Raw genomic sequence first — 12,423 nt, forward strand, 5'->3', positions numbered from 1 at the left:
CTGGCTCAGCCCGACTCTTCAACCCCTCCAGGGATCCCGGGGACTCCCCCCTGCCCTGGGCAGCCCATTCCAACGCCCAACAGCCCCTTCTGCACAGAAATCCTTCCTCAGAGCCAGCCTGACCCTGCCCTGGGCAGCTTGAGGCCATTCCCTCGGGGCCTGGTGCTGGTTCCTTGGCTCCAGAGACTCATCCCCCCTCTCTGCCCCCTCCTGGCAGGGAGTTGCAGAGGGCCAGGAGGTCTCCCCTCAGCCTCCTCTTCTCCAGACTGAAACCCCCCAGTTCCCTCAGCCACTCCTCACAGAACTTGTTCTCTAAACCCTTCACCAGCTTCACTGCCCTTCTCTTGACACACTCCAGCATCTCAATGTCTTTCCTGCAGTGAGGGGCCCCAAACTGAACCCAGTCATCGAGGTGCGGCCTCACCAGTGCCGAGTACAGGGGTAAGGTCCCTTCCCTGTCCCTGCTGGCCATGCTATGGCTGACACAAGCCAGGATGCCATTGGCCTTCTTGGCCCCCTGGGCACACTGCTGGCTCCTGTTCAGCCGGCTGTCAATCACCCCCCAGGTCCCTCTCTGACTGGCAGCTCTCCAGCCACTCCTCCCCAAGCCTGTAGCGCTGCTGGGGGTTGTTGTGGCCCAAGGGCAGCCCCCGGCATTTGCCCTTAGTGAAACTCCTCCAGTTTACTTATCCTTCCTTAGTTATTTGACCTGAAAATGTTACCCCTTTCAGCCTTCAGAAAGCTGCACAAAGTTGTTCAGAGTGAGGCTGCTGGCAGGGTCTGAGGGCAGCGTGGAGGGTAGTGGCAGGCAGACACCAACTCACCTCCACCCCAAACAGCTCCTGGTGCAGCACTGGCCTCGACTCCTGGTGGGAGATTGCTAAGTGATGGGGGCCTGGACGCAGGGGAGAGCAGCTCTGTGAGTGATGTTGGTATAAAGTGCATCAGTCTGCTGTGCTAATTAATTACTAACTACACCTCCTGAGGCAAGCAAATCAGCAGAGAGTATGTAATTAAACCAAGACTGTTTTTGATATATTTGAAACATTTTTCTAGAATTCTCCACCTGGAAGAAAGTGGGCAGTGACAATGAAAGGTAGAGAATAGCTCATGAGAACAGAGTGAGTGTCATTTTAATGCTACTGCTGCCTGCTACCACTGTTTCAGTACAGAGCTATTGAAAAAGTTGGCAAGAGTGGTCTTTTTTTTCTTGTCTGTTGCCATGAAAAATGAAGTAATGACCCCAAAGTGTTGTTCAAATGGAGGCCTTAAGTGGTAAAGAAGGAAACAAAGCCTAACACATCAAAGGGACAAGAAATATGTGCTAAATATTTATGTATTGAAGTGTTTCTTGTGCACCCGGCAAAGAAGTTGAGCAACAGGTTCCCAAGAAGTGTCCCTTGTTCTGTCCAGGCAGGCACAGACTTAATGGTGAGGTCAGCTGCAGTCACCTTTTTAGGGTGCTCCTTAATAAATCCTCTGCTAATTAGACTCTCTTCTGCCTAATTTGCAGCTCTAAAGCTGGTACAAAATTGAATTGGTTTAGCTTCTTTTGAGCGGGGGTTGCATGAAATGTATCCATAAGTATTGCCTGGCCATTTGATGATGGGTCTGTCTGATCTGCAGGACTGACAGAGGAAACATGGGAATGACGAGCTCAGCATACAGCAAATCAAGGCTGGGAGATTACCCTGAGATTTCACATTTAAGATTGGACACGTTGAAAGTATTTGTGGTATCAGTACACTATTTATTACACTCCTCAGTATACCTTGACAGTGGTCTTGGCTCTTGTTCAAGGCTGAGCCACTCAACTCGGCACCAGGCACCCTGGTGGGATGCTCAGCATCCCCTGCAGGGGAGGCACAATCAGTTGGCAGCAGATGTTTGGCCATATAAAACCTGTTTTTCCCTTTAGCTTTGAGCCATGCCTGGCTCTATACATGCTGCCCTGACTTTGCAAAGGGGGCCTAATGCAGCCTTGAACAGTGAATGAACCCTTACGGGTTTGCAGATATGGTGGGGAGGAAGAGGAAGGAAGTATCTGCCCCAGGGACTCCTTTTTTTTCCCCTCTCAGGCATAACAGATTGTCCAGCCAGGCTAACCACATGGTGGGATTTCTGCTGCTGAAGCAAAGGACCAACATGGTGGAGAGGGTGAGGATGGAGCTGAGGGGTCTGCAGGACTCTGCAGAATGCTGTCCCTGCCATGCTTCCCAAAGGACACCCTCTCCCCTCCGTAGTTTTTGGGAGAGAAACGTCCATAGCAGCAAGAAACCCCTCCCTTCCCTCTCAGTAGCGCAGTCAATCTAGCATATGCTCTTTTCTGGTCGAAGAAAACATGGTTACTAAACAGTAAACCCACATTCCCAGTCTGCATGTTAGGGAACTATGTTATCCAAAAGGCACAACACAGAACAAATTGGATTCAAACATTGCACAGGCTAGAAACAATGCAGTGATTAAAAGACAATCTCTAACATTCATGTCTAATGCTGACCTTGGACTTCTGCCAGCAAAAGCAAGGTAAATCCATTACAGAGCTTTACAGGCAGAAAAAGGTTTTCACTCAAGTACTTTAAGTTAGAGGTTCTGCGTGCAGCCAGCCTGCAGTGCAGTACTGCCCCTGTTGCACCCCCTTGGCAGCAGGGCAGAACTGCATTACACCGCCCTTTCCCACAAACTCTCCTGCTGGTGCTCTTGCCTCGATGGCAATAGCTGAGGTAGCAAGACACCTCCTCGTGTCACCTGCCATCGGACAACACCCATTTTATATCTTAGAATTTCCTTCCATCCCTTTCTCTTATAGACCTGAGGCCTTGGGACCCCTCAAAGAGCAATAGCTTGGTCGGTGCTAATGCCATGGCATAATCTCTTTGCTCAGTGACATCAAAATTAGGCTATTTGGGGCCAAATTCCTTTACCAGCGTAAATTGGCAGGGCTTTGTCACCTTCTGTAAATGAAGATGGCCATTTGTATTTATAACATCAGATGGGTGGCTAATTGCTTGGCATTCCTTGAAGATATGAACAGACGGCAGCATAACTGATTAGCTATTATTATTCATCTTGGCTACTGTCAGGAGAGAAGTAGCAGATTTTCGCATCCAGTTATGTGCTTGGGCAGTGCAGTTTCCCGGTCCTGAGCTCCTGAGGAAGGTTGAGGTGGAGGACAGCTTTCACAGAATCACAGAACCGTCTCAGCTGGAAAAGACCTTGAAGCTCCTCCAGTCCAACCATGAATCTCACCCTGGCCCTTTCCACCAGATCCCTCAGCGCTGGGTCACCCTGACTCTTCAACCCGTCCAGGGATGGGGACTCCCCCCCTGCCCTGGGCAGCCCATTCCAACGCCCAACAGCCCCTTCTGCAAAGAAATACTTCCTAATACTTTCCTTTCAGCAAGGAGAGCTAGATTACTCTGTTGCTGGCATACAACGTCCAGGCTGGTGGTGCAGCATCACAGTACCTAAAGATACTTTCACCTCCAAAAAACCCCAGTGTTTCTCTCTGATCTGGTGGTCTCATGTTCTGAGCACTTCAATTTCCCAACAAAGTTTACTCATGGTCAGCTCATACCATGTTTGTTCTCATGTTAACACTGTTCTTCATTCCAATCAACCCAGTTCCCTCGTGCTCTTTACTAGTGAACAAGCAAACTTTATTTAGTCTCTTCCAGTTAAACAAACTCTTTGGTCCTTGATGTCTGCATGTCTCGCTGAGTCCCTTCTCACTTGGCATCCTCTTTTACATGGATGGAAGTCTCTCAAAGGCTTGTGCAACACCAATTAAACATTCCTTGGCTTTTATAAAGCTTCTGCCACTGCCGCCTCCCTGGTTGTTACCTCCAGGAACAGCCAACTTCACCACCAAACTGCAGACCATCTGCACACCCATCATGAGTGCCACTTGCCGCCACTCCTGCTTTTTGTCCTGGAGTACTCCCAAAAACACTCAGTGAGAGCATATGCAAGACCAGCTTCTGAATTCCCCTTCCAGCCTTTTCGCAGCACCTCCCATCCACCAGTTTGGTCCCAAAGCACTGATATTCTTTTACTTTCCATGCTGAACATCAGGCCAGGCCAGCATACCTGCTTTTCACACTGCTAAGGTTTTTTTTATTCCCATTTACCTTTGAATGTGCTCGCTCTTTTAAAATTTGTTCTTTCTCACCTTGACTCAAGACACAGGGATCTGTGTTTCTCTGGCCAGACCATGTTGTTTGCTCTGAGGGAGGCATCAATCCCGAAGTTCAGTGCCACTGTCCTTGCCACATGTGTAGAGATCCTGGGCTGCTAAGTTATCCGAATTCTGCTTTTTCTGCAGGTGGCAACATTTCTGATGCTGTGCAGCCCCTTTCCTCCTGCCTTCCCTGCTGTCAGGGTGCCAGCCTTTCATTCCAAGCTTGCAGAAGCATTCTCAGAAGAGGAAAGGTGGAGCACACAGAGCTGTTGCTGTTCTCATTTGTCTCAGGTAGTGCTGTGAAATATTTACTAAATGTGGTCCCAATAATCAGGAGCAGGGCTGGTGACCTGAATTTTTTCCCACTGAGGTTGATTGCCATCTCCTTATTACCAGTTTCTGGCAGCCCTCACATACTTCATGTTTTTGATGTGATTCAGCGAGTGCCAGAGCCTGCTGGGTAAGGAGTTTTTATTAAGGGCATAGATGGATAAAGGATACTTGCAAACCTTCCAAATGACAGGAGCAGAATACAATCCACTCCTTAGAAACCTGTCACCTAGATCAAGGGGAAGAAAATTACTCCAATTGTTTTTTAAATTCCTGAAACAAAGCAACTCCCAAATTGAAGCTTTATGTTCACCAATTATAAAAGCTTATAAAGTCAGAAAATGTTTGAAAGGAAGTAAAATTAAGCTCAATGGAGCTGTTTTGTTTGACTCTTCTGGCTTTTGAGTGAGTGGCAGGGTTTATGGTAGTGGGCTACAGCAGTGGCCCCTCTGTGAGAAGCTTCTCGAAGCTCCCTTGGCTCCATGTTGGACCCTCCTCTGGCCAAGGCCGAGCCAATTAGTGATAGTGGCTGCGCCTCTGTGATAACGTATTTAAGAAGGGGAACATGAGAGGAGTGGGAGTTGTGAGAACATGTGTGAGCATTAGGGTCAGTTGAAGAAAGGATGAGGAAGCAGGGGAGCTGCGCTGGAGCACACCCCCCCCCTCCCCCCCCCTGGATCCTGTGCTGGGAGGGCAGGGCCCCCCCTGCACCCATGGAGGTCACCAGGGGAGCAGAGACCCACCCACAGCCTGTGGAGGACCCCACACCAGAGCAGGTGTCTGTGCCCAAATAAAAGCAGGACTGTGAGGGAAGCAGCAGCCCCCACTGTTGCAGTTTGGTGCTGGGAGGACTGGAACACATCAGGGTGACCCACGCCAGAGTGGCTCAGGAAGGGCTGTGACCCATGAGAAGGGCTCACAGGGCAGGAAGATCGCAGGGGACTGCCTGCTACAAGAGGGGGACTGCACTGGAGCAGGGGAAGAATGCCTGAAGTCATCCTCCCCACCTCCTGAGCTCAAAGAAGCAGCAGGAGTGACCATAGCCCCCATTACCTGCTCCTTGTGCCACTGAGGGGGGCAGAGGGAGAGAAATCGGCAGCAAAGCTGAACCTGGGAAAAAAGGAGGAGTGAGGAAATGTGTTTTCAAGATGTGATAATGCTTCTCATGGCCCTACTCTGCCTGTTAAGTGTTGTTGTTAGCATCTCTGTTAAACTGATGTTCTTTTATTCGTCCTCTAATAGATCCCCCTCTTTTGCCCATGACTGTAATGGGTGAATCACCCCTCCCTGTCCTTATCCCAATTCCCAAGGTTTTTTCTTTATTTTCTCCTTCCCAGCACTGGGTGGGGGTGAGTGAGTGGCTGCACGGTGTTCAGTTGCCCTCTGAGCTCACACTACAACACTGACAAAATCTGTAACTCATCAGCACTTTAAGTCACATAAGCCAGCACCGATTTGCCTTGCTATTTATATTTCTTGCACTATGTATGGCCAAACCTACCTTCCACAGGCACCAATATTAGAGTAGTTCCCAGGCAGAATGCCTTTTTTTTTTAAAAAAAAAAACACCACCACAACATGGACATTTCTTCCACCTGCTGTTCTTCTTAGACCTACTTGCTATTCATGGCGCACTGTTTCAAATTTTTAAAACTTAAGGACAACTCCAGCCGTGCTCTTGGAAAGGACAGGATGCTGCTAGGAGACTCCCCTGACACAATCCACAGTCTCCCAGTGCAGCAGATGCAACAATCTCCAGGGTCAGGAGACAGGAAGAAACAATTTGGAACTTGTTTACACACTAAATACCTGTGTCGCTGTGTGGGTGGCTTAAACCACTCTGCATTATTTCTGCTTTTAGCTTATAAAAACACAGAGATGTGTTCAGAATCCTTGCTAAACTTTTCCTGGAAATGTACATCAACAGAAATGTTTAAGAGAGCTTTTAGTGATGAGCATGGAGAAAAAACCATCCTCATGCCTAAGACACAACAGAAAGCCACCCCACTGTACTCCACTAAGCTGCACTGCATAAAGACACATTTTAATAAATTAACATTTATTGAAAAAAAAAAATCACATTAGCCTTTATTTTGCTTATTTGCTCCAGTGCAAAATTAAGCTATTTAACATGTAAATTGTAATAAAAGAAGTGCAAGCAGCTTCATAAAATGAAACACCAAATACACTTAAGAGAACAATCAGACTCTTTAATCTGGTAAATAAGGAACAGTGGGGTGGTAGGGAATAATCTGTTTTAGGGTCTGATACACAACCTATCTTGTTGTTTTAATGCATATATCTTATTAAAAGCCACCGTTTAGCCGTATAACATGCATCTAAAAAATTGACAATATGGGGCATCATCCATTAAATATACTATTTGTAGACAAGAATAATTAGGGATGGGAAAATGATTAAAATAAAAAGGAAAGCACCAGGGCTCCAGGGCCCTCCTAGAACAAAGTATCTTGCAGGGAGAGTGTAATGCCATTTGTGAGCGCTCTACTGTGACATGCCATCAGGACTAGGATTTGGTCCATTTCCTGCATGTTTGCTGTAGAAATGCACTTCTTTGGAAAAGCAACCATCAAGGCTTTGCAGAACGGAGGGTAATGTCAGACACCCAGCTTGTTGGCCTGGGTGAGGACAACTTTCAGAACAGGCATGAAAGCGGAGGTCTCGCTGAAGTTGCTGGTGCTGACGATGTGTGTGTGGATGTTCAGTCCTTCCTGGTAGTTGCGGGTTTCGATGCTCTTCACAATGTTGTGCAAACCGCTAATTATGGTTGGAGAGAGCTGCAAGGAAGGCAGGCAAGGTGGGTCAGCAGAAAGAATAAACAGCACATACACTAGTGCTAAAAAACCAGAAATTCTGAGGGTAACATCTGGCTCTTAGGAAGGGGCAGCTGCCCCTGGATGCCATTCCCTGAGGTGGCAGATCTGCTGTGGCACATTAAAAACCTACCAGGCTTTTATGCCTTTGGGGTAAAGCTAATTACTCAGAAAAGGTGGCCACCTCCCTCTAGGGTGCGGCTGGCCTGGCAGGGAGAGCAGAGAGAGTAAATGAGCCCCAGGTGTCCTGCTTTAAGTAAACAAAGCTCAGGTGTCCCACTGAGGGGATAAAAGCTGGGACCCCTTGCAGGCAGGGGCAGTGTCTGTCTGTGAGGTGGATGCCCTGTGCAGAGTTCCCTGTTGGGGCAGGACCTCCTGCCTCCCTGGGACTGACTGGGCTCCAGTCAGCTCTGGCCTTTGTAAATGCAGGCTGTGTAGAGATTCAGTATGTGGCTTCCTTGGTCTTATGTGTTTGGCTTGTTGACTCAGCTGTCTCCCATCCCTTCTATGAGAGACTGCATGTCACCATTTATTCCACCCATTGTTGGTCGTGTGGTGTCGTTGTTGGGGTCAGTGGGATTGATGTCGATTATGTATAATCTGACTGACTTGTTTGTACCCCCAGTGCTCACCTGTGTACTGACCCTTTTGTATCAAATACAATTTGGTTATCAGTTCATCTTTATGCTGGCTGTGTCCTTTATGCTAGGCCTGATAAATGGCAAAACAGCCTTGCAATGACAGGACTAGACCACTCTAATCCTAAAGTAGTAAGGGATCTAAGCCTAGTCTTTTATTCTGCCACAGACCTACTGGAAGGCTTTGGAAAAACTGCCAGATCTTCAAAAAGTACTTGCACATCTGCCTTCCAATGAAGTCAGTGAGCCTCCAACATCTACATCTGGGTTTTTTCTGACTCCAGACTGCATGTGTCTGGCTTCCTGCTGGGAGCAGGGCAAAGGGACCCTCCTGGTGCATTCACCCAAGTGCCTCTGAAGAGCCAAGGCTTGGACAACAAGCCCAAGCCAGAGTTGACCTATTGATAAATCCTGTATCTTTTATAACTGATAACCACTGTGCTAGTAGGTATTGTTCTAGGTTATAACAAGCCACCTCTGCTGATGTAAAAAGTGCTAAGGTGTTGAAGTACTGAAGCCTGAAAAACAGGCCCCGAGCCAAAGCTCATAACTTGGTATGTAATCACTAGTGAAGTATGTATGCTTGTTAATGGAAGATGTAGCTTAGATATCGTAAAACATGTCTATCCTGAAGATATCTTTATCCTTCTTTGTGTGAGGGCAAGTTACCAGGGCCATGGAGCCAGCTGTCTGGCCTTGGGACCAGATGCATGACCTTGCTCAAAAATCAGTTAGATAAGTAGGGAAGCTCCCTTAGCTTCTCCCTTGAGCCCTTGCCAGGCTCTGGGGAATCTAAGGTGAGAGTGAAACCAGATGTTTCCGTTCAAAACAAAGGTGCCAGTCATTCTGGCTTGCCGATTTTGGGGTACATAAGGCTGGGCCCGCTCACAGGGACTTTGGAAGCCTCACCTACAGGTGGAGGCACTGCGTAGGATTTCCCACTTGCCGAGACAGGGACTCCAAATCTTCACTGTAACCGGGGCTGCCCAGCCACTGCGGGGCTGGGTGTTGGTAATATGTGCAAGTAGTGAGGGATCTTTCTTAATCACTATTCTCTCTCATGTAGTAATGATTTGATGCATTACCCTGTATTTTCCTATTTGTTTACTTTAAGTTCACTATTCTGCCTTTTCTTACTGCACGTTTTCTGTATTACTGTTACATTATTTAGTTACCCCCAGTAAAATACGCCTGCTCTTTTCATTATGATGTCCAAGTTTAATTGGTATCCTTAATCAGCAAGACAGCCTCCTGCAAGGACCTCTGCTCTACAGCTCCATGTAGTCTCTGCACAGCACCGTAAGACTCATGGCATGGCCCCAAAACACTGTAAATCCCACACAGGTACTTGGAGCCAAGCACTCTACCCAGCCACTCTTGGGAAATGCCTGCAAACATACAATAAATGTGTATGAAGCATGCTTTCAAAGAGCAAGCACCTGTTACATATTGCAGGGCCACCACACTAATGAAATTCTTGGCCATACCCGCAATATTTGACAGGGGGGAAAAAAATCCAATAAAACAGAACTTACTGTCTGTTCCCTAAGTTTGTCATACAGAAACTCCAGGCGTTTATTTGCATCATCTAGTTTCCTCTTGGTTTGCTGAAAGAGAAACATACATTAACACACCATGATTTAAGAACATCATACTGATGTGGTATCATTGGAAAGGAGGTTCACGTAGCACATGAACTTCCTTTCTCAAGAACACCTTTCTAACACATCATCTGAATTCTTTGCTCTGTGCTTTTCTCCTCTGATTTTGCTAGAAAAGATCACATGATGTGACTGTAGCAGGGCATCCCAAAAGCCACCAGTCACTTGCAAAACCCACTGGTACAGCTGATACAGAAAGTGACAATCCTGAGTTGCAGCACATTTTTTTTTTCTGTAGTTCACTGGCAAAGCGTAATGATAACTTTATCCAGCTATTACTGGAATCAAGTATACAGCAGCATCAATGAGAGCTTAAGGACACACACAGTCACTGAATTCGAAGCATGCATAACTCATTATTTATGGCAAATCCTAACAATATTTTCATTATGCGATGAGTAAAATCCCGATTGAGTTTGTAAGTTTTTACTGGCAACAGAAAAACTAATAGCCTAACTCAAACTGTCCTTACAGATATTTTGTGCTTCCATGGTTTTATACAGAGTAAACCACTCACTGATGTATCTGTAATTATTTTACCACCAAAGGCTCTTAAAATAACCTCAGTATATTCCACCTGGAGTGCCCAAAGTGGCTGCTGGAAAAAAAGTGTGTTTTTTTTTTTTTAAAAAACAGCTACAGAATAATAGAAGCAGTACTAAAGCATCAAGGTTACAATTACAGAAGCATGGAAAAGGTGGTGGTCAAGAGCAGGTAGAAATGGCATCAGTGCACAAGAGTGATGGAACTTCCTCCTAAATGAGTACGCACATCAATCCATCTTCAGTCAGGATAGCACCATTTCCCCTGACAACTGGAAATGTTTCCCTGGATTAAGTAATTGCCCAGAGAGAAAATAAAAAAGCTTGTGGGAATACTCTGTTTTACAGGTAAAGACAGACTGGTGGCTGCCTGCTGTGCTAGAAATTAGGGAAAGCTGCTTAGATGGCAAAGGGCATGAAGAAGAACATAGCATGTGGATCATAGGCCACACGTGGAAAACCCCTCAGTAGTAGTTATGTCATCAAGGAACCGAGACAAGGAGGAGCAGATAAGAAACTGGCTAATTCTTTTGGATTGGCTACCACTCTCAGATAAACGACTTTGGAGCATTTGTTTCCAAGCCTGTGAAAAAGCATACATGCTATTTTCATTTTACAGATGGTCAACTAGGGCAAAGAGGAATAAATTGTGTTCAGTAAACAGCAGGACATCTCTCTGGGCAAAGCACATTAGGTGGAAGAGGTGCAGACTGGTTGTTCTCCTCACTCTTTGCTTCCTGCTACTACATTTTGAAGGGGAAAAGAGGAACTGAGTAGTGTCTGTGTTGTTCTGACAGTAACATGTATACAGTCAGGGTTGTGCCTCAGCACTGCGTGCTGGAAACCCTTGCACTGCCTAAGAAAATCAGAGAGACTTAAGAAGCAAGCAAAATGTGTTGGCAGAGCAGGAAAGCACTTCCTGGGTGCAGATATGAACTGAAGGGTTTTCCCTTCTTTGTGTGTCTGGAAAAGGGGTCTGGGCAGTGTACGACTTCCATCCCTGCACTCTACAGCCTAGAGTAGAATTTAAATCCTATTTAAATAAATCCTTTAAAGAAAGGATTTTGAGCTGACTGAACCTTATAAAGTCTGTCCAAAGAAAGGTCCATGGCCTCGAAAAGCTTCTGTAAAGGAGTGTGTGGGTGAGTACATGGAAATGCCAAGTCCAGCAGATGTGAGACAGGGGTGATACCGAGCATCCAATACACTCCACAGCCGCTGCCACGGAGCCCTCAGACAGCTTAGCACACAGTCACTGTAATGGGAGCCCCAGTCTGTGCCGCTGACCAAGCATGTTTAGCACACCAACTCCTCTGCACACTACATCTTTCACCATCCACCTCTCAGCACATGGCAGGCACGAGCTGAACAGTCAGCACCTGTGCTTTGGGGTAGCATGTTACTCACCAACCGCTGGAGAAGCATTGAGACAGATGGCTCATTCACAAACTGCTGACTGCCACAGGAAATGATCTCCCTGTCTAGTTCCAGCCGTCACATTAAAGATCATAACCTTCCACTTCTCTGCTACCCCTTGTTTCCTTTTGAAATGAACTTCTCATCAGAAATCATAAATAACACATCAAGATCTGAGGCATGTACTCATATATGTGAGCTCTGGCTCAGACCTGGCATAGCATCAGCTCTTTCCTGCTCTGAATTGTAAGTAGCAGTTAAGCAAATGTACAGGTCATGCCTCCGCAGTGATGACTTGACAAAAGGAAGGGCAGCCCTTTCTGAAGGTTTTATAAATAAACGAATAAAATGAAAAATTCTAACAATCAACATCAAAAACCCAACTTCAACCCTCTTCTCCAGAGGACAGAAGCAGAGGGGGCTGCAATGGGTTAATTCCCTGACCATAAACAGCACCACCATGCTCTGCCCGAAATCAGGGCTGCGGGCACAGTCAGAGTGCATGGGCAGCAGGGCTATGCTCTGGCCCCACATTGCCACATCCTGTGGCTTTTCTACACATTGCTGCTTGAAGCAGCCTTTAGGAAGACAGAACTGTCTGAGGAGAGGCTGTGATGGCTTCCCGTGGCTGCAGGTACCAGCACATCCACTCAAACATGCTCTGGGAACGCCACAGAGCCCTACCGGATCAGAGGCAGACAGCAGGCACCGCTGGATAAGAGCTTCAAACGTAGTCTTCAGTACAAGGTGCTCTTCAGGGATGGGTTTCTTGGTAATCTTCTCTGTTGGTAGTGCCTGCACATGCTGAGAAACAGAGAGCGG

General features: G+C 46.9%; 1 protein-coding gene across 10 annotated transcripts in view; it reads right to left on the minus strand.

Moving 5' to 3' along the window:
• Positions 1-6,707: 6,707 nt before the first annotated feature.
• The window catches only part of SEC31A (SEC31 homolog A, COPII coat complex component), a 46,437-nt gene continuing 40,721 nt past the window's right edge, over positions 6,708-12,423 (minus strand). For all 10 annotated transcript variants that reach the window (XM_026847463.1, XM_026847464.1, XM_026847461.1 and 7 more), the window contains 3 exons: positions 12,286-12,405; positions 9,518-9,589; positions 6,708-7,308 (listed from right to left, as the gene is read on the minus strand). In XM_026847463.1, the coding sequence (XP_026703264.1) occupies positions 7,129-7,308; positions 9,518-9,589; positions 12,286-12,405 (372 nt within the window). In that variant the 3' untranslated portion in view covers positions 6,708-7,128. The remainder of the gene's footprint in view (positions 7,309-9,517; positions 9,590-12,285; positions 12,406-12,423) is intronic.

The sequence above is a fragment of the Athene cunicularia genome (genome assembly GCF_003259725.1).
Source record: "Athene cunicularia isolate RWA chromosome 4 unlocalized genomic scaffold, athCun1 chr4_part2, whole genome shotgun sequence".
In the NCBI taxonomy this organism is placed as follows: Eukaryota; Metazoa; Chordata; class Aves; order Strigiformes; family Strigidae; genus Athene; species Athene cunicularia.